This window comes from Oncorhynchus mykiss, chromosome 25 (assembly GCF_013265735.2).
Source record: "Oncorhynchus mykiss isolate Arlee chromosome 25, USDA_OmykA_1.1, whole genome shotgun sequence".
Taxonomy (NCBI): Eukaryota; Metazoa; Chordata; class Actinopteri; order Salmoniformes; family Salmonidae; genus Oncorhynchus; species Oncorhynchus mykiss.
Genome location: NC_048589.1, coordinates 4,790,577 through 4,813,397, shown reverse-complemented (window position 1 = coordinate 4,813,397; position 22,821 = coordinate 4,790,577). Strand labels below are relative to the sequence as shown.

General features: G+C 42.2%; 1 protein-coding gene across 1 annotated transcript in view; it reads right to left on the bottom strand.

The window, feature by feature from the left end:
* The window catches only part of eprs1 (glutamyl-prolyl-tRNA synthetase 1), an 88,703-nt gene that overhangs the window by 7,483 nt on the left and 58,399 nt on the right, over positions 1-22,821 (bottom strand). The window contains exons 14-23 of the mRNA XM_021584352.2: positions 21,685-21,821; positions 21,100-21,307; positions 20,767-20,879; positions 10,317-10,425; positions 9,444-9,800; positions 7,662-7,877; positions 6,990-7,208; positions 6,544-6,771; positions 6,016-6,272; positions 1,493-1,544 (exon numbers count right to left, since the gene is read on the bottom strand). Coding sequence (XP_021440027.2) covers positions 1,493-1,544; positions 6,016-6,272; positions 6,544-6,771; positions 6,990-7,208; positions 7,662-7,877; positions 9,444-9,800; positions 10,317-10,425; positions 20,767-20,879; positions 21,100-21,307; positions 21,685-21,821 — 1,896 coding nt within the window. The remainder of the gene's footprint in view (positions 1-1,492; positions 1,545-6,015; positions 6,273-6,543; positions 6,772-6,989; positions 7,209-7,661; positions 7,878-9,443; positions 9,801-10,316; positions 10,426-20,766; positions 20,880-21,099; positions 21,308-21,684; positions 21,822-22,821) is intronic.

The following is a 22,821-nucleotide window of genomic DNA, read 5'->3' as shown; positions in this document are numbered from 1 at the left end:
CTTTTTCATAAATGTACAAACATTTCTAAAAAACTTTTTTTGCTTTGTCATTATGGGGTATTGTGTGTAGATTAATGAGGGGGAAAAAGTCTATCCATTTTAGAATAAGGCTGTAACTTAAAATGTGGAAAAAGTCAAGGGGTCTGAATACTTTCCGAATGCACTGTATTTGTAGATGGGTACATTTAAATAAGAATAAAAATAGACATTGAATATACCTTTGAGCATGATGAAGTTATGACATCGACTAGGTTTCAGTTTAACAACGTTTACTAAACCGTATTTCCACAATACATGGTTGCCATTGCACTCAGGCCAGGTCCATCAACAGAGACACCCGCGCAGGTGCACTAATAACTGAGTAATAGCACCGTAATAACAGAAATAGGGAAACTTAAAATCAGGAATTTAACATTACACTTTGGATCATAAATAAATAAATAAATATCAATACACCCAGTCACTATAAAGACACAGGTGTCCTTCCTAACTTCGTTGCTGGAGAGTAAGGAAACCGCTCAGGGATTTCACAATAACAAAAACAATAACAGAGTTGAATCTCTGTGATAGGAGAAAACTGAGGATGGATCAACATTGTAGTTACTCCACAATACTAAACTAAATGACCAAGTGAAAAGAAGGAAGCCTGTACAGAAAACAAATATTCCAAAACATGCATCCTTGTTGCAAAACAAGGTACTAAAGTAATACTGCAAAAAATGTGGCAAAGCAAATAACTTTTTGTCCTCAAGGTTATGTTTGGTCACCTTCCTGATCAAGGCCCTTCTCCCCTGATTGTCCTCAATGTTATGTTTGGTCACCTTCCTGATCAAGGCCCTTCTCCCCTAATTGTCCTCAATGTTATGTTTGGGGAAAACCCAATACAAAACCTTACTGAGTACTACTCTCCATATTTACAAGCATAGTGGTGGATGCGTCATGTTATGGGTATACTTGTAATCGTTAACTGGGGAATTGTTCAGGATAAAATAGATACGCTCAGAACACCTGATTCTGACCGCTTTCCCCCAGCCGCTGGGAGAAGAATTCACCTTTCAGCAGGACAATAACCTAAAACGCAAGGCCAAATCTACACAGGAGTTGAAGAAGACAGTGGATGTTCCTGAGTGGCCGAGTTACAGTTCTGACTTAAATCTGCTTGAAAATCTATGGCAAGACCTGAAAATGGTTGTCTAGCAATGATCAACAACCAATGGTGACAGAGCTCAAATTATTTTTTAAAGAAAACTGGGCAAATGATGCACAATTCAGGTGTGGAAAGACTGTCAAGATACAGCTGTAATTGCTGCCAATTGTGATTCTAACATGAATTTTTCTTACACTTTGACAGAGATTTTGTATAGATCATTGACAGAAAATGACAAATAAATCCATTTTAATCCCACTTTGTAACCACTAAATGTGGAAAGGTTTAAGGGATGTGAATACTATCTGAAGGCACTGTATGTACAGTACACGCATACACACTCACCTGAGAGTACCAATCAGCTAGGTTCTCCTCCTTCTTAGCCTCCAGCCCCAGTCTGAATTAGGAAAAGACACATCATTAGGGTGATATTTTGCATGAGCAAATGGCAGTGAGAAATTAGCAGATGGGAAGGCATATTATCCAATGCCTTGCATTGTTCATTTTACTTAACCCGGGTTAAATAATCAGTTCCTTAGAACCTACAATGTTACCCAAGTACATTTTCAAATTAAATCACAGTGCAGATTATAGTGAGTTTTAAGTCTTATCTCTGATCTGTGCTTTTTTGCATTTGGCTTACTTTGTGTGATCAGTAGCGGACTGTGCCTATTGGGCCTTGGCCTTCAGAAGCATGGCTCCTAAGTTAATCATCATGCCAAATAGCCTATGTAATTCATTACATTTACACAGCCAAAGCCCTCTCTGGCACAACTCCATATCGCCCGGCTCAAATCAAACCACATTTTATTTGTCACATGCGCCAAATACAACAGGTGTAGACCTAACCGTGAAATACTTACTTACAAGCCCTTAACCAACAATGCAGTTCAAGAAATATAGCTAAGAAAATATTTCATAAATAAACTAAAGTAAAACATGTAATAGAAAGTTACAATAAAATAGCGTTACCGAGTCAATGTGTAGGTAGGGGTAAAAGTGACTATGCATAGATAATAAACAGCAAGTAGCAGCAGATTATTAGTCTATAGGTCCTGGATGGCAGGAAGATTGGCTCCAGTGGGGTACTGGGCAGTACGCACTACCCTCTGTAGCGCCTTGCGGTCAGATGCCGAGCAGTTGCCATACCAGGCGGTGATGCAACCGGTCAAGATGCTCTCGATGGTGCAGCTGTATAAATCCTTTTGAGGATCTAGGGAGCCATGCCATATCTTTTCAGTCTCCTGAGAGGGAAAAGGTGTTGTCGTGGCCTCTGATTTGGTGTGTTTTGACCATGTTAGTTTTTTGGTGATGTGGACACCAAGGAACTTGAAACTCTCAACCTGCTCCACTACAGCCCCTTCAACGTGAATTGGGGCGTGATCGGCTCTCCTTTTCCTGTAGTCCAGGATCAGCTCCTTTGTCTTGCTCACAGGGAGAGGTTGTTGTCCTGGCACCACATTGCCAGGTATCTGAACTCCTCCCTATAGGCGGTCTCATCGTTGTCGGGATCAGGCCTACCACTGTTGTGTCTTCAGCAAACTTGGTTTTGGAGTCGTGCTTGGCCACACGGTCGTGGGTGAACAGGGAGTACAGGAGGGGACTAAGCACGCACCCCTGAGGGGTCCCCAAAACCAAGAGATATGTTATTGCCTACCCTTACAACCTGGGGGCCTCCCGTCAGGAAGCCCAGGATCCAGGTGCAGAGGGAGGTGTTTAGTACCATGGTCCTTAGCTTAGTGATGAGCTTTGTGGGCACTATGGTGTTGAACACTGAGCTGTAGTCAATGAACAGCATTCTGTTCCTTTTGTCCAGTTGGTAAAGGGCAGTGTGGAGTGCGATGTGGATCTGTTGGGGCGGTATGCGAATATAGAGTGGGTCTAGGGTTTCCCGGGATGATGGTGTTGGTTTTGGAGTTGTGCTAGCCTTTCAAAGCACCACCGACATCAGTGCTTGGGATGATAGTCATTTGCTTTCTTGGGCACAGGGACTATTGGTGGTTTGCTTGAAACATGTAGGTATGACATACTCGGTCAGGGAAAGGTTGAAAATGTTAGTGAAGACACTTGACAGTTGGTCAGCGCATGCTCTGTGTATAGGTCCTGGTAATCAGTCTGTTTGCTTATGGGCTTATACAGCTCGTTGAGTGCCGTCTTAGTGCCAGCATCGGTTTGTGGTGGTAAATAGACGAAAAATAGAAACTCTTGGTAGATAGAGTCTAGTCCAAAAATGTTTTGCGTTCACACGCAACAACAACAACCTCATCTGGCCACAGCCTGCCATCCCAAATCACCATTACATGCATGAGATCATTCTTTAAAAATGCAATACACTCCCAGCTCATTCAGATCAAGTCAACCACGCAATTACAGCACTTAATTAGTATCAGCTAAACCAAAAAAACTATCGATACACTTTGTAATGCGTTGTTAACTTTTCATAATTGAGCCAACAAGGTTGAAGGCCAAACTTTTAGCTAGCTAACTTAACTCACAATTTTCACAGCATTCAAGCTGCAATAAAAAAATTAAAAAACAGAACATCAGTGATAAGTTCAACAGATTTTTTTCAGAATCGATTAGTTTGTTTGCTAGGGGAGTATATAATCGATACTCAAAGTTAGTTTTAGACTAATACATTTGGGTTTTCTTGGCAACACACCTACTTAATCAAGGGTTTTACTTTATTGTTTTTACAATTTTCTACATTGTAGAATAACAGTGTAGACATCAAATCAAAACTATGAAATAACACATATGGAATCATGTAGTAACCAAAAACAATTTTAGATTCTTCAAATAGCCACCCTTTGCCTTGACAGCTGTGTATTCACACACTTGGAATTGTCTCAACCAGCTTCACCTGGAATGCTTTTCCAACAGTCATGAAGGAGTTCCCACATAAACTACCTTTCAAAAGTTTGGGGTCACTTAGAAATGTCCTTGTTTTTGAAAGAAAAGCACATTTTTTTTGTCCATTTAAAATAACATACAATTTATCAGAAATACAGTGTTCATGTTGTAAATTACTATTGTAGCTGGAAACGGCCGCAAACTGGCTCTAACTAGAATAGAAAGAGGAGTGGGAGGCCCCGGTGCACAATTGAGCAAGAGGACAAGTACATTAGAGAGTCTAGTTTGAGAAACAGGCGCCTCTCACAAGTCCTGAACTGGCAGCTTCATTAAATAGTACCTGCAAAACACCAGTCTCAATATCAACAGACTCCGGGATGCTGGCCTTCTAGGCAGAGTTCCTCTGTCCAGTGTCTGGAGTTCTTTTGCCCATCTTAATTTTACATTTTTATTGGTCAGTCAAGATATGGCTTTTTCTTTGCAGATCTGGCAAAGGAACACAGACACTGGACAGAGGAACTCTGCCGTTGTAAGAGATCTTCAGTTTCTGGAACAGCCTTCATTTCTCAGAACAAGAATAGACAGACGGGCCTCCCGGGTGGCGCAGTACTGCAGCGCCAGCTGTGCCATCAGAGTCCCTGGGTTCGCGCCCAGGCTCTGTCATAACCAGCCGCGACCGGGAGGTCCGTGGGGCGACGCACAATTGGCCTAGCGTCGTCCGGGTTAGGGAGGGCTTGGTCGGTAGGGATGTCCTTGTCTCATCGCGCACCAGCGACTCCTGTGGCGGGCCGGGCGCAGTGCGCGCTAACCAAGGTTGCCAGGTGCACGGTGTAGCCTCCGACACATTGGTGCGGCTGGCTTCCGGGTTGGATGCGCGCTGTGTTAAGAAGCAGTGCGGCTGGTTGGGTTGTGTATCGGAGGACGCATGACTTTCAACCTTCGTCTCTCTCGAGCATGTACGGGAGTTGTAGCGATGAGACAAGATAGTAGCGACTACAACAAATTGGATACCACGAAATTGGGGAGAAAAAGGGGTAACAAAAAAAAAAAGAATAGACAGACAAGTTTCAGAAGAAAAGGACAGTTTCTGGCCATTTTGAGCATGAACCCATAAATGCTGATGCTCCAGATACTCACCTAGTCTAAAGACAGTTTTATTGCTTCTTTAATCAATCAGAACAGTTTTCAACTGTACTAACATAATTGCAAAAGGTTTTTCTAATGATCAATTAGATTTTTTTTTTCAATTCTCACAGGAATGACGGTTGCTGATAATGGGCCCCTGTACGCCTACGTATATATTCCATTAAATATTCCACTAAACATCAGCCGTTTCCAGCTACAATAGTCATTTACAACATTAACAATGTCTACACTGCGGTCCAACTCATCACAAACCGTCTCAATTGGGTTGAGGTCAGGTGATTGTGGAGGCCAGGTCATCTGATGCAGCACTCCATCACTCTCCTTCTTGGTCAAATAGCCCTTACACAGCCTGGAGGCGTGTTGGGTCATTGTCTTGTTGAAAAGCCAATGATAGTCCCACTAAGCAATCCCAGATGACCACTCCTGGCTAGCGTTTCCATCCCGGAGCATTTATTTTCACAAGTAATTTTCAATAAAGCAATGTTCATTTAATATATTATTAGGCCTCCTCTGAATGCATTGAAGGCCCTGACGGTATTCCACTGTGTGCAATAACAATTTGAAACATTTATAGGAGCAATGTGTTGAGCTTATTGCGCAGCAGGTCAAACCATACAGGTAAGAATATTATGTTTGCTGCCATACATTTTCTTACTGGTGACCTCAGCAGGAATCGAACCCACTACACTGACGTTACAAGCGCCAAGCTCTACCAACTGATCATACAGGACCACATCCATTCAGCAGTACACCCCCTATGTTCAACACTCTCTCTCTCTCCATCTCTGCCATCTATCCCGCTATCTTCAAATCTTCACTCCATTAAAGTACCAATTACTTCTATTCATCCATCCATCCCGCTCTCTCACCTTGTCTGTTTCTTGGGACCACCATCTCCTCCTCCCCCTGTGCCTCCCAACGAGGCCTCCTTGCCCTTTTCTCCCTTTGGCTGCTTCTTCCCTCCTCCTCCTGCCTGTTTCTCAGACTTGTTCTCTCGGTCCTTGCGGTTCTTGTCCTCTCTGCTCGAGGCTCCAGTGGCAGCCACAGGTTTGTAGTCCTCTCCGGTGAGGGCCTTGTACTGAGTCTTCAGGGCCAGCAGCTGCTTCACGGCACAGTCCACCTGGTCCTGGTGGCATTTTATATTGCGTTATGAGGTCTGACTGTGGCATTTCATCAATCTACTAGCAATTAGGGTTATCCCTAAATCACAATATAAAGACTTAAATCTGATTAATAATTGTTAGCAAATATTTATATAATAAATGTTATTATTTATAGTTAGCTATACTAGGTACCAGCACCAAAACTCCAGTATTCCTCATCTGAATAGCTTCTCGCCAACACGCTTTCAGCATTTTTGGTCATAGGTTTGCAAAGTGAAACGAAATCCCACTTACCTTAGGAGCCTTCTCTGATTTCAGCTTCCTCACTAGCTCCCCCTTTTGGACAACCTGGGTGAAGAGTGCCTGAGGGGAAGAACCAGACTGGTCCTGGGGGGCGGGGCTAGCCTGAACAGGGGCAGGGCTGACAGCTGGGGCCACGCCTGGTTTGTAGTCCTGGCCAGTCGCCTGCTTGTACTCAGCTTTGAGTGACAGCAGCTGCTTGACAGCGGTGTCCAACTGGTCCTGAGAGGGAGGGGACAAAGATAAAAGGGTTCCTGTCACTTTCTTTTAAACTACCAAAAATGAATTAATATTTTATAATAATATTATAAAATAAAGAATTTTGCCGATAGAAATGTTGCAATAGAGCAGGCATGATGTCCATTCAATATTTTATGAAGCATTTTATCCAACGCGTGCCTAATGTATGCCAACCTATCATCCCTTCCTGTTGGTCTCACCTTGGGGGCCTTCTCTGTCTTCAGCTTCCTCACCAGGTCACCCTGCTGAGTCACGCGCTCATAGATGCCTGAGCCAGAAGTGGCTGTGGGGGCTGGGTTGCTCTGGACTGAGGCATGAGCAGGGGCTAGGGCAGCTCCTGGCTTGTAGTCGTGACCTGTCACCTGTTTGTACTCTGCCTTCAAGGCTAAGAGCTCCTTCAAGGCAGCATCCACCTGGTCCTTTGTGGAGTGATTGATCAAATACAGAGGTTAGGGAGGAGAAATCAGGGATGAAGGAGCTAAAAATGTATAGAGCAGCTATGAACAGTTGGAGCAAATACAGAGATAATACATAAATAACGGGCTCCCGGGTGGTGCAGCAGTCTAAGGCACAGCATCTCAGTGCTAGAGGCGTCACTACAAACCCTGGTTTGATCCCGGGCCGTATCACAACCGGCCGCGATCGGGGGTCCCATAGGGCGGCGCACAATTGACCCAGCGTCGTCCCGGTTAGGGGAGAGTTTGGCCGGGGTAGGCCGTCATTGTAAAATAAGAATTTGTTCTTAACTGACTTGCCCAGTTGAATAAAGGTGAAATAAATAAATAGGAGTGACGAGTCCATTACAACCTCATAATAATATCCAATACCTGCAGGGTTAAAGTAAAGCGTTAGTGAACACTTCTCCACCTTACCTTGGGTGCTTTCTCAGATTTAAGCTTCCTAACAGTGTCTCCCTGTTTGGTCACACTTTCATATAGGCCTGAGGCAGAGGAGGATGAGGCAGTGGGGGCATTCTTGGCTGGGGCAGCATCAGGAGGGATCATCCCTGGATTGTACTCTTGTCCTGTGATCTGTTTGAACTCAGCTTTGAAAGCCAGCAGCTGTTTGACTGCAGCATCAACCTGGTCCTGGAGAGAACACAAGAGAGAGAGTATAAAAAATAAATGTATCATATATTTTCGGCAGGAAAACCTCAAAACAAAGAAACACATTTGCAATGTTCTATTTGTAGGAACTACAATTGTGGCGGCTATTTCACCTCAGGATTCTAAATGTAATGTCATCAATTAAAAACAAGCCAACAGTAAACATGTCGTCCCCCACGAATTATACAGCCCCCCTGGACAAATATTTAAACTTAAATTGCGTGGATTAATGAAAAAAGTGTTTTTCCTCTCGTTGGAAATCAATACTTGATAGCTCACAATAGGGTTGGGCGATGTCAACTTTTGTCCAATCGTGACAAAGTACCCATACAACATTATGATACATCGTACCCCCCCCCCCCCCCCCCCCCTAAAAAGGACCGCTAGCAACAGGAGGGACGGGAGGAATCATGACAAAATATATTTTGGAGCCAGATAAAATTTTTTGTAGCTCTGTTGGGAGATGTGGCGCTAAAGAGGTGTGCCCCCGTGTGTGCGTTATGTGATAAGCTATAAAATCGATACACGAGTAACATAGAATCAGACTACACCGGCCATGCATTAGACGAGATGCATTAGACGGTTCCGGACGACTGTGTGGTCTCACTCTCAGTAGCCGATGTAAGTAAGAACTTTAAACAGGTTACCATTCACAAGCCCGTAGGGCCATACGGATTACCAGGATGCGTACTCAGCGCATGCGCTGACCAGCTCGCAAGGGTCTTTACTGACATTGTAAACCGCTCCCTGGCCCAGTCTGTAATACCTACATGGTTCAAGCAGACCACCATAGTCCCTGTGCCCAAGAACACCTAGGTAACCTGTCTAAATGACTATCATCCCGTAGCACTCACGTCTGTAGCCATGAAATGCTTTGAAAGGCTGGTCATGGCTCACATCAACAGTATCATCCCAGACACCCAGGACCCACTCAAATGTGCATACCGCCCCAACAGATATGACGCAATCTCTATTGCATTCCACATACCACCTGGACAAGAGGAACACCTATGTGAGAATGCTGTTCATTGACTGCAGCTCAGGTGGTGAGGGTAGCAACATGAGCAACATATTGAGTTTGTCTTGTGGGAACGTAACAATACAAAGTGTTATGTTTGGGGCAAATCCAATACAACACATTACTGAGTACCACCTCTCCATATTACCAAGCATAATGGTGTTTCATTCGAAGACGAACGAAGCTAAGTACAGAGAGATCCTTGATGAAAACCTGCTCAGGAGTGCTCAGGACCTCAGACTGGGGTGAAGGTTTACCTTCCAACAGGACAACGATCCGCATCCAATCAGTGTAATTCAGAACATTCTGGATCTATGGCAAGATGCATCATTCACTAAAGTTTCGTCATAATCAGGCCAGTGGGTGTCTAAGATGTAACTAACGTACATACTAACAGACAGACAAATTCCAAAAATGTACAGTAGCTACAAATCTGGATTTTTTTTTACCACAACAATACAATAGCATTTCATGTCAGTTTTTTAGGGGTGTTACTGCACCAAATGATAAACAGAAAAATAGACTCAAACCTTGGGAGCCTTCTCGGATTTAAGCTTCCTCACTAACTCCCCCTGCTGGGTGACGCAAGCAAAGGGGCAGGAGGCGGAGTCAGAAGAAGGGGATGCTGCCTTCTGAGGGGCGGAGCTAGCGGGCAGGCCCATGCCTGGTTTGTAGTCCTGGCCAGTCAGATGCTTGAACTGGGCCTTGAGAGAGAGTAGCTCCTTCACCGCTTTGTCCACCTCCTCCTTAGGGGCCTTGGTGGTTTTCAAATCGCGCACCTTCTCGCCTTGAGCCACGATGTAGGAGAAAACGGTGCTGGCGTCGCTAGCGGTAGGGGGGGCTGGGGCAGAGACCGGGGCGGTTTTGCACTTGGCTGTGGAGGCGGGCTAAGAGGAGAGGAGACAAGGAGTTAGAATACACGCTCAAGTTGTTTTTTTGTGTCTTATTTCTTGCTCGTTTCACAATAAAAAATATTTTGCATCTTCAAAGTGGTAGGCATGTTGTGTAAATCAACTGATACAAACCCCCAAAAATACATTTTAATTCCCGGTTGTAAAAATAGGATAAATGCTAGGGTGGTGAATTATTTTGCAAGCCACTGTACAATAATCAAATCTACATTAATATATAATACAGGGTGCATCTGAAAAATGTGAAGTGATTCAAGCTCTATTTGACTAACAACTGCCTCTCCTATCTGCATTAATCAGAAAGATCATGACAGTTGATAGAAAATTGTCTGGTGAGCATCAGCCATCCTATATCTTTGGACCAGTGCAGATGAAGGGGAGGAGAAAACTAGATGAAACCACTTTAGATTATTGAGATGAGCCTGTAGTTAGTTCCTCTCTCCTTCCCTAATGCAGTGTCACTCTAGTATACTGGTAGGTAACAATACTCACTGTGGTGGCGGCCTGGCTCTTGCTCTTGGAGCCAGCGGTGGGCATCTCCTTGGTGTGGCCGTCGGGGATGTACAGCAGCACACAAGGACTCTCCTTACAGCTATAGGGACTGGGCCAAAACACCAGGGTAACATTACTCATGCTGGCATACTGGAACAATGTAGTAGGGCTTAATTTCAATATCCAACCACACCTGGGTTCAAATCTTATTTTGAATAATAATTTTATTGATTGAGCTTGACTAGAATTGAGCCAGTAGCAGGGTGTTAGGGGCTAAAATGAAACAGTGGTTCTTAATTTCACGAGAACAAGACTTACGCTGAGATAGCTTGTTTTCAAGTAATCGGAAAATGTCAGCGGACTGGTCAATGTTAATCCCTAGTGAAAATTGCCACCAAGTCACCTGTTTGGATACTTGATTTCAACACGTTTTGTCCAATATCTCAAGATAGGGCTTTCATATTGTTATTATATTTTCAGGGCTGATGGAGATAAGAGTTGAGTCAAATAAAAGTAAAATGTATGAAAATAAATTGCAATATTATGCAAATGTTCAATCAATGAGGCAGTACAGTTTACATAATTACAATAATTTAAAATCAATAATTTAAGGTAGGGTAGTCATAACATGAAATCCTTGTTATGTTATGGGGTGAGGGCCCGGTCGGATTGGTGCCAGGAAAATAACCTATCCCCCAACGTCAACAAAATGAAGGCGCTGATCGTGGACTTCAGGAAACAGCAGAGGGAACACACCCGTATCCACAACAACGGGACAGCAGTGGAGAAGGTGAAAAGCTTGAAGTTCCTCTGCGTACATATCACTGACAATATTAAATGGTCCACCCACACTGACAGTGTTGTGAAGGCGGAACAGAGCCTCCTCAACCTCAGGAGGCTGAGGCCGTGGCCCCTAAGACCCTCACAAACTTTTACAGATGCACAATTGAGAGGATCCTGTCGGGCTGTATCACCACCCGATGTCACTCGAAGGCCAAAAAGATCATCAAGGATATCAACCACCCGAGCCACGGCCTGTTCACCCTGCGACCATCCAGAAGGTGGTCAGTACAGGTGCATCAAAGCTGGGACTGAAAGACTGAAAAACAGCTTTTATCTCAAGGCCTTCAGACTTAACTTCTTGGTGACAGGGGGCAGTATTGTCCAGATTAAATGCATGCCCGAATTCAACTGCCAGCTACTCATCCCCAGAAGATAAGATATGCATATTATTAGTAGATTTGGATAGAAAACACTCTTAAGTTTCTAAAACTGTTTGAATCATGTCTGAGTATAACATAACTTATTTAGCAGGCGAAACCCAGAGGACAAACCATTCAGATATATATATTTTTTTATGTCACTCTTTTCAATGGGTTTTCATTGGGAATCCAGAGTTCTAAAGGACCTTATTGCAGTTCCTATCGCTTCCACTGGATTTCAACAGTCTTTAAAAATTGGTTGAGGTTATTCCTTTGTGTAATGAAGAAGTACGGCCATCTTGAACGAGGGTCACTTGAAGTGTACTGTTAGATAGAGGAACGTGACCAGAAAGCATGCTTCGGTTTGTTTTCTTCCTGTATTGAACACAGATCATCCAGTCTTCAATTTTATTGATTATTTATGTAAAAAAAATACCCAAAGTTGTATTACAAAAGTAGTTTGAAATGTTTTGGCAAAGTTTACAGGTAACTTTTGAGATATTTTGTAGTCACGTTGAGCAAGTTGGAACCAGTGTTTTTCTGGATCAAACGCGCCAAATAAATTGACATTTTGGATATATAATCGACAGAATTAATAGAACAAAAAGGACCATTTGTGATGTTTATGGGACATATTAGAGTGCCAACAAAATAAGCTTGTCAAAGGTAAGGCATGAATTATATTTTCTATTTCTGCGTTTTGTGTCGCGCCTGCAGGGTTGAAATATGATTTCTCTCTTTGTTTACGGAGGTGCTATCTCAGATAATAGCATTGTTTGCTTTCGCCGAAAAGCCTTTTTGAAATCTGACATGTTGGCTGGATTCACAACAAGTGTAGCTTTAATTTGCTATCTTAAATGGCTCGGGTGGTTGATATCCTTGATGATCTTTTTGGCCTTCGAGTGACATCGGGTGGTGATACAGCCCGACAGGATTCTCTCAATTGTGCATCTGTAAAAGTTTGAGAGGGTCTTAGGGGCCACGGCCTCAGCCTCCTGAGGTTGAGGAGGCTCTGTTCCGCCTTCACATACTGTCAGTGTGGGTGGACCATTTAAGATGTGTGATTTAATGAAAGTTTGATTTTTATAGTAATTTATTTGAAATTGGCACTCTGCATTTTCCCTGGCTTTTGGCCAGGTGGGACGCTAGCGTCCCACATATCCTAGAGAGGTTAAATAGCAATCACTTGCCAGCTACCACAGTTACTAAACCCTGCACATTAGAGGCTGCTGCCCTACATTCATAAACATGGAATGACTGCTCACTTTAATAATGTCTACATACTCCTTTACTCATTTCATATGTATATACTGTATTCTAGTCAACTTTATTTTAGTCAATGCCACTTCGACATTGCTCGTCCTAATATTTATATATTTCTTAATTCCATTTATTTTAGATTTGTGCGTTTCGTGAATTGTTAGAAACTACTGCACCGTTGGAGCTAGACCCGCAATAACATCTGCTAAATATGCGTATGTGACCAATAAAATTAGAGTTGATGCTTCATGCAAAAATGAAAGTTTGTTACAATTTATGAAATTAGAATGCAACTGTTTATACTACTTCAATTCCAATCTTATTGGTCACATACACAGATTTAGCAGATGTGCATTTCGCTACACCCGCAATAACGTCATAAGCTAAATAGTATATACGGAATAAATAAATAAAATACAGCATGTTAAGACCAGAAAATGTGCAGTTTTGTCACAACACAGATGTCTCAAGTTGGGGAGCTTTGAGGGAGTGTGCAATTGGCATGCTGACTGCAGGGATGTCTACCAGAGCTGTTGTCAGATAATTTATTGTTATTTCTCTACCATACACCGAGAATTTGGCAGTAAGTCCAACCGGCCTCACAACCGCAGACCACGTGTATGGCGTCGTATGGACGAGCGGTTTGCTGACGTCAACATCAACATCAACTCTATGCGTAGATGATGTGTCGTGCTGCATGAGGCAACAGATGCCCATTTGTAGTCCCAGTCATGTGAAATCCATAGATTTGGGCCTAATTAATTGGTTTAAATTGAGTGATTGTACTGCATTCCAGTTCATATAAGGCCATCTTTGAAATTGTTGCGTTTATATTTTTGTTCAGTATAGTCTGCGAATTGTGACGTTCCATTCACTTCAAAGGGAAATGTAGAATGTATTATTACAATTACAAGCAGGTGACCTAATAACCCAATACCCTATCTTTTTCACCATCTCTGAAGCGTGCAAAAAAATTCTCCAGTAATAGTAAAAAATAAATAACTTAATACCTGAACATATAAACATATAAAAAAAGAAACGTCCCTTTTTCAGGACCCCGTCTTTCAAAGTTAACTCTTAAAAATCCAAATACTCCAAAAACTTCACAGATCTTCATTGTTTCTCATGCTTGTTCAATGAACCATAAACAATTAATTAACATGCACCTGTGGAACGGTCGTTAAGACACACAGCTTACAGACGGTAAGCAATTAAGGTCACAGTTATGAAAACTTTAGGACACTAAAGAGGCCTTTCTACAGACTCTGAAAAACACCAAAAGAAAGCTGCCCAGGGTCCCTGCTCATCTGTGTGAACGTGCCTTAGGCATGCTGCAAGGAGGCATGAGGACTGCAGATGTGGCCAGGGCAATAAATTGCAATGCCCGTACTGTGAGACACCTAAGACAGCGCTACAGGGAGGCAGGACAGACAGCTGATTGTCCTCACAGTGGCAGACCACGTGTAACAACACCTGCACAGGATCGGTACAGCCGAACATCACACCTGCAGAACAGGTACAGGATGGCAACAATAACTGCCCGAGTTACACCAGGAACGCACAATCCCTCCATCAATGCTCAGACTGTCCGCAATAGGCTGAGAGAGGCTGGACTGAGGGCTTGTAGACCTGTTGTAAAGGCAGATCTTCACCAGACATCACCATAAAACGCCACCTATGGGCACAAACCCACAGTCGCTGGACCAAACAGGACTGGCCAAAAGTGTTCTTCACTGACGAGTCGCGGTTTTGTATCACCAGGGGTGACAGTCGGATTTGCGTTTATCGTCAAAGGAATGAGCGTTACACCAGGGCCTGTAGTCTGGAGCGGGATAGATTGGAGGTGGAGGGTCCGTCACGGTCTGGGGCGGTGTGTCACAGCATTATCGGACTGAGCTTGTCATTGCAGGCAATCTCAACGCTGTACATTATAGGGAAGACATCCACTTCCCTCATGTGGTATCCTACCTGCAGGCTCATCCTGAAATGACCCTCCAGCATGACAATACCACCAGCCATACTGCTCGTTCTGTGCGTGATTTCCTGCAAGACAGGAATGTCAGTGTTCTGCCATGGCCAGGGAAGAGCCCGGATCTTAACCCCATTGAGCACGTCTGGGACCTGTCGGATCGGCGGGTGAGGGCTAGGGCCATTCCCCACAGAAATGTCAGGGAACTTGCAGGTGCCTTGGTGGAAGAGTGGGGTAACATCTCACAGCAAGAACTGGCAAATCTGGTGTAGTCCATGATGAGGAGATGCACTGCAGTACTTAATGCAGCTGGTGGCCACACCAGATACTGACTTACTTTAGATTTTTACCCCCCTTTTGTTCATGGACACATTATTCAATTTCTGTTACATGTTTGTGGAACTTGTTCAGTTTATGTCTCAGTTGTTGAATCTTATGTTCATAGAAATATCTACAAAAGTTAAGTTTGCTGAAAATAACCGCAGTTACAGTGAGGGGACGTTTCTTTTTTTGCCGAGTTTAGCTTAAATCGCCATCAGGAAGTTGACAGTAAATTTTTTTCAGGGCATTAAGACCAGAAAAATTAAGCCCTCCCCACACACCAACAGGGGCGTTTCTCTCTCTCACAAATCAAATATTATTATCTTGGTGCATTATTAATATGGTACTCAGTGCAGCAAGGGTGACTTACATGGTCATAAGTGTACAGTGCAAACATGAGCAGTAGCAGCATTGGTAAAAGCTTTATATACACTTTTTCGCTTACTACATGATTCCATATGTGTTTTATCACAGTTGATGTCTTCACTATTATTCTACAATGTATAAAATAGTCAAAAGAAAAACCCTTGAATGTCCAAACTTGACTGGTACTGTGTGTGTGTGTTGACAGTTATATATATATATACACACACACACACACACACACACACACAGTACCAATCAAGTTTGGACATTCAAGGGTTTTTCTTTATTTTTTACTATTTTATACATTGTAGAATAATAGTGAAGACATCAAAACTGTGAAAATGTAGTAAGCGAAAAAATGTTCAAAGTGGGCACCCTTTGCCTTGTTTAACTTTGCACACTTTTGGCATTCTCTCAACCAGCTTCATGAGGTAGTCCCCTGGAACGCATTTCAATTAACAGGTGTGCCTTGTTAAAAAGTTCATTTGTGGAATTTCTTTCCTTCTTAAAGCATTTGAGCCAATCAGTTGTGTTGTGACAAGGTAGGGGTGGTATACAGAAGACCAAGTCTATATTATGGCAAAAACAGCTCAAATAAGCAACGATAAATGACAATCCATCATTACTTTAAGAAATGAAGGTCAGTCAATCCGGGAAATGTCAAGAACCTTGAAAGTTTCTTCAAGTGCACTCGCAAAAACCATCAAGTGCTATGATGGAACAGGCTCTCATGAAGACCGCCACAGGAAAGGAAGACCCAGAGTTACCTCTGCTGCAGAGGATAAGTTAATTGGAGTTACCAGCCTCAGATTGCAGCCCAAATAAATGCTTCAGAGTTCAAGTAACAGACACATCTCAACTGTTCAGAGAAGACTGTGTGAATTTGGCCTTCATGGTCAAATTGCTGCAAATAACCCACTACTAAAGGACACCAATAAGGAAGTAGAGAATTGCTTGGGCCAAGAAACAAGAGCATTCGACATTAGACCTGTGAAAATCGGTCCTTTGGTCTGATGAGTCCAAATTTAAGATGTTTGGTTCCAACCGCTGTGTCTTTGTGAGAGGCAGAGTAGGTTAACGGATCATATCCGCATTTGTGGTTCCCACCGTGAAGCATGGAAGAGGTGGTGTGATGGTACTGTGCTGGTGACACGGTCAGTGATTTATTTAGAATTCAAGGCACACTTAACCAGCATGACTGCCACAGCATTCTGCAGCAAAACACCCTCCCGTATGGTTTGCGCTTGCTGAGACTATCCATTGTTTTTCAAAAAGGACAATGACCCAAAACACACCTCCAGGCTCCGAGGGGCTCTTTGAACAAGAAGGAGAGTGATGAAGTGCTGCATCAGATGACCAGGCCTCCACAATCACTCGACCTCAACCCAATTGAGATGGTTTGGGATGAGTTGGACCGCAGAGTGAAGGAAAAGCAGCCAACAAGTGCTCAGCATATTTATTTGATTTATTTAACCCTAATTTTAACAGGTAAATTGACTGAGAACACATTCTCAATTACAGCAACGACCTGAAGAATAGTAGTAGTATGTAGTAGTAGTATGTGGGACCTCCTTCAGGACTGTTGAAAAAAAAGCATTCTTCATGAAGCTCATTGAGAGAATGCCAAGTGTGTGCAAAGCTGCCATGAAGGCAAGGGGTGGCTACTTTGAAGAACACAAAATATATTTTGATTTGTGTAACTATTCTTCGGTTACTAGATGATTCCATATGTGTTATTTCGTAGTTTTGATGTCTTCACTATTATTCTACAATGTATAAAATCCCTTGAGTAGGTATGCCCAAACTGTTGACTGGTTCTGTACTGATGTACTGGAAAATGAAAAAAATAGAATAAATAAAGTGTACAGTGCCATATGCTTAAGCAATGACGAATGTACACTATGGAGCAAGGGGACACCCTTGAACACGTACCAGGGGTGATAGAGTACATATAATTGGGATTAAATAATCTTGAACAAAAAGCAGGTTAACTATTTACCTATTATTAACAGTTAGGCTACATATCACAGTTATGTTGTATTCAGTACCAGCACAGCCTAACTCAGAAGGATACTCTAGTGTAATAACATAGATTACTTCTAAGGTAGGCCTACACCTGAGTTGTGTTACATTGTAATGTTATATTTGCTGTTGATGAGAAGATAAACTATACCATTTCCATCAAATAATTAGCCTAGGCTGAGACTAGATTGAGCTGCTTGCCTGCAACCTGCACAGCAAGATAGATGGGACACATTTTCAATTCACTGGTATTTCTGTTTTTATCGATTGTAGGTCTGTAGCTACTGAATTCTGGTAGTTTACCACTTGAAAAAATTAAACCATCAATCACAACTGGCACAATAGTGTTACCTCAGCAAACAGCGGCAAACAAAAACTCCCTTGCACAGCTAACTAGCATCTCATCTTGAAAACGGGTGGTGACGTGAATTTGGAGCCCAATTTCTCCTTATTTTTATTGGTCACACAAGTTATGGCACTTCATATAAGTAAGGACAGTTTTAGGGGTATTCAGATACAAGACAAAGAGATAAAATGTTCACAATTGGCTGACGACACCAGAATTTGTTTTTGAAAGATCATAATGAAGTCAAGAAAGCTATTGAGTGTATTAACGCCTTCACACATGTATCAGGTTTATCTCTGAATATTAGGAAATGTAAATTATTTGCGTTGAAAAGATGCGACTGAAACTCAGTATGTAATATCCCTGTAAAAGTGATCACATATCTTGGTATTACAGTTAGCAAAGATCAGAAAGGGTCAACTTAAATTTCTCTCCTATTGTAGAGAAATTTGAAATGAGATTTAACTCCTGGTTATTAAGAGATCTTTCTTTATCTGGACGTGTACTTTTGTCAAAATCTGAAGGTCTGTCCAGATTAGTTTCTTGCCTCTGTCAGTAACTAAAATGGTTGATACTAAATGATTTAACTTCATATGGAGGAATAAACCTCATTATTTTAGAAAAGCGGTAATATGTAGCACCCAAGGTGAGGGAGGGTTGAATGCTCTGGATTTTAAAACCTCTAATATAATATTTAAGATTAAATGGATACAAAACTATTTAAGAAATAAGGATTGCATCTGGAATTTCATCCCTAATTTAATATTCCAACAAATTGGTGGTCTAGAATTCTTACTGAAATGCAACTTTGATATGGCTACTAAAATCCCTATTAAGCTTGCAAACTTTCATAAACAAGTACTTCTAACTTGAACCTCATGTCCAAACACAATTCTTCCCCTCATAGGTAATACAATCTGGAATAATAAAGACATAAAATAAAAAAACAAGTCTGTTTTTCCAGAACTGGTTTGACAACAACATTATTTGGGTTAAACAATTATTGAATAATGATGGACAACTATATTATCCAGAATTTATTAGAACACACAATGTTACATTCACTCCAGAGGAGTATCAAATTGTTGTTAGAGCTGTGTCCCTAAAGGTGCTATTCTTCTTTTAGGAGAATATAACAGTACTCCAAGTGCAACTGTTGAGGATTTTGTAGCCTCAATACAACTAGAAGGAATTGACATTTTAAACTGTAAATGTAATAACATGTATTTAAGGAAACGATGTCAATATGTTACTATTCCCTCTGCTAAAATGTACTGGAATGCAGCCCTAGGACAAGTGAACTGGAACAAAATGTCCTTGTTATCTGGTACATTTTGCATATCTAATAAGGTGAAAGAAGTATCATACAAACTCATTCATAGAATCTACCCTATAAAGACCTTTATTACACACAGATTTAAAATAGCCATTGATAACAAATGTGTATTTTGTGATTGTGACCCAGAGACTCTTGACCATTTATTTTGGGACTGTGCTTATGTCAGAAGATTTTGGTGTGAGTTAGAAGATTTTAAAGACTCTGATATGTGTTTTGTTTTGAACCAAATGATATGGACCCCGATTTAACTTTCATTGTTAACTTGTTTATCTTTCATGGAAGATTCTTTGTCCATAAAATTAAGTGGGCAGAGAACAAACTCCTTTTCACATTATTTAAGGTAGAATTGAAATATTATTTTGAAATTATCAGTAAACGTAAAAACAAAAAAGCAATACGCACCATAAAAGTATTTAACAAATAGAAATTGAAAATGAATCTTGATATGTAATACGCACAATTTTTCAGTTTTTGATTTGTTAAAAAAGTTTGAAATATCCAATAAATGTCGTTCCACTTCATGATTGTGTCCCACTTGTTGTTGATTCTTCACAAAAAAATACAGTTTTATATCTTTATGTTTGAAGCCTGAAATGTGGCAAAAGGTCGCAAAGTTCAAGGGGGCCGAATACTTTCGCAAGGCACTGTATATCTTCCCCTTTCCTCCCCAATTTCTTGATATCCAATTGGTAGTTAGTCTTGTCCCATTGCTGCAACACCCGGAACGGACTCGGGAGAGGTGCAGGTCGAGAGCTGTGTATCATCTGATACACAACTCAACCAAGCCGCATTGCTTCCTGAAACACTGCTCGCTTAACCCGGAAGCCAGCCGCACCAATGTGTCGGAGGGAACACCGCCCAACTGGTAACTGTGTCAGCGTGCATGACATTTAGATATATACGGACGGAATTAATCGAACAAAAGGACCAATTGTGATGTTTATGGGACATATTGGAGTGCCAACAAAAGAAGCTTGTCAAAGGTAATGCATGTTTTATATTTTATTTCTGCGTTTTGTGTAGTGCCTGCAGGGTTGAAATGTGCTATCCCCTTTGTTTTTCTGCTGGTGCTATCATCAGATAATAGCTTCTTCTGCTTTTGCCGAAAAGTATTTTTTAAATCAGATGATGGCTGGATTCACAAGGAGTGTAGCTTTAATTGAGTATCTTACATGTGTGATTTAATGAAAGTTTGATTTTATATCTTTTTTTTTTTTTCCCCCTGTTTTTTTGCCCAAGTGAGACGCAACTGTCCCGCCTATCCGTATTAACTTCCACATTCATGTTCTCAAATTATTTATGTATTTTGAGACCACATTATTGACATGTAGTGAAAACTGATTTTATCACAGCTGTTTATTTTATTTTTTATTTATTTCTCTCCTAGTGTCCAATGTTTGTCGAATCACCTAACACCCTACCAATAGACCAATCCCCAAACTTCAAACCCTGCCGATCTGAGAGTCCAGGCAGCGTAAAGCAAATGCTCAAAGTATTTCAAAGAGCATTTGAACCCAGGTCTGCGTCCAACCATCCTTCTATCCATTAAACTCACCATTCACCCACGCATCCCTCCCAAAACTGGTAAAAATGAATGAAGACCTTGCAGAGAAGATAGGACAAACCTGATTGGCTCGTAGGGCTGGTCACAGATGTAGAAGCCCCGCCTTTGCAGCTGGATGATGTCACCTTTCTTCAGGTCCTTCAGACATGGGTCTCCCAGCATCTTCTCCTCCAGCTGAGAAAAAGCAAGGATGGGAGAGGGGAACCCTGTTCAGTCTTCAGGAAGGATTACAAGTGATTCTTCATACTGGTCAATGATATCTGCTTTAATTATAATAATGATCTTTACTAACTACTTAAGCCCTTCTTGTAACAGTTTAGCACACATCACATGCACACACTCCCTCATACATACCGCATAGACAACCACAGGCTTGACCCATCCACACACCCACCTTGCTCTGTTTGTTGATGTATTCCTTGAAGTCGTCCTCCTTGCCCATGACGGGCTTGGTGATGAGGTGCTGGTAGTTGACACAGACTGTGGGCAGCAGGGGGGCGTGGGGGGTCTCGGCCAGCCACGTGATCTTGGTGGTCTTCTTGAAGTCCTTGTTTTCCAGGTTCAGCTTGCCCTCCAGGGAGGTGACCTTACCTCTGGGATCTCTGGATCACACAGCGATAGAGATGAGGGGATAATAGTTAAGGAATTGAGATATTTATTTTCTTCCTTCTACATTTGGTAAAATTTCACTTAAGCCTTTTTAATGCGATACATCAGTTACACACACACACACACACACACACACACACACAGAGAGAGCGAGAAGACAGAGACAGAGAAAGAGAGACGAGTTACATAGTGTATCTATGCCAGTGATCCTAGTTGTGATCCCAGCTTCTGGAAAGCCACAGTTCAATATGGTGTTTCACTGCTGCACTGATAATGTAGCTTTCTGGGACTGGGTGAACACTTGCCAAGGCAAGCCCTCTTGATTAACTTCCTGTAAAAAGTTGCACGTCCAAAAATCTATTCAACTCACTTGTGGATCTTGGTGATGATGATGTTGCCCCAGTTGATGAAGGTGACCGTCTCTCCCTCGGTGAAGGTTTCTGCATCCGCCCCCTCTACCAGCACCCTGGGTCCGTACCACACAGCCTTCATACCCACCTCTGTGTTCTGGGAGGGTTCAAAAATACGTTTGCCAGGTTTAGTTGCTGATGTTATGTTGGATTGTCTATATTTGGTTGGTTTGGCAGTTTATTTGGGTATATTGGTAAGGCAAGGGGTTTTCAAACTTTTCTTGCCCAGGGGCCCCGCCCAGGCAAATTGGCAACCCCCGTCATATATAAGTTAGCAAAAATATATGTCTCGTCTTATCAGTTAAATGATGGCAAGTATAAGTAAACAACATTTTAAAATTAATACATTTGGAAGATAATTTCATTATTTTGATTTCACAGTTCATTGGAAGAGGATGTCTAAATTCTAACAGTATGAAAGGTATCTTGGTGGCATAAAGGACATTACGCCGTTTTAAAGCTAATTTCCTGCAATTCTATGCATTTTGCCATGGCTAATGCTGTGTTCCTCTGCTCAAACATAACAAATCACTAGGCATGTGCACTGAATGCACAGATTTTGGAATTTGCAATTCTCTGACTGTCTAATTGATTGTTAGTTATAAAATATGTTATAATATACACACAACACATTACCAAAAGTATGTGGACACCTGCTCCTCAAACATCTCATTCCAAAATCGTGGGCATTAATATGGAGTTGGTCCCCCTTTGCTGCTATAACAGCCTCCACTCGCTTTTCACTAGATGTAGGAACATTGATGCAGGGACTTTCAACCACAAGAGCATTAGTGATGTTGGGCAATGATGTTGGGCGATTAGGACAGGCTCGCAGTCTACGTTGACTCTGTGTCAGGACTCTGTGCAGGCTGTAAGTTCTTCCACACCGATCTTGATAAACCATTTCTGTATGGACCTCGATTTGTGCACAGGGACATTGTCATGCTGAAACAGGAAAGGGCCTTCCCCAAACTGTTGCCACAAAGCTCCCGAGTGGCGTAGCATCTCAGTGCAAGAGGCGTCACTACAGACCCTGGTTCGATCCTGGGCTGCATCACAACCGGCCGTGATCGGGAGTCCCATAGGGCGGCGCACAA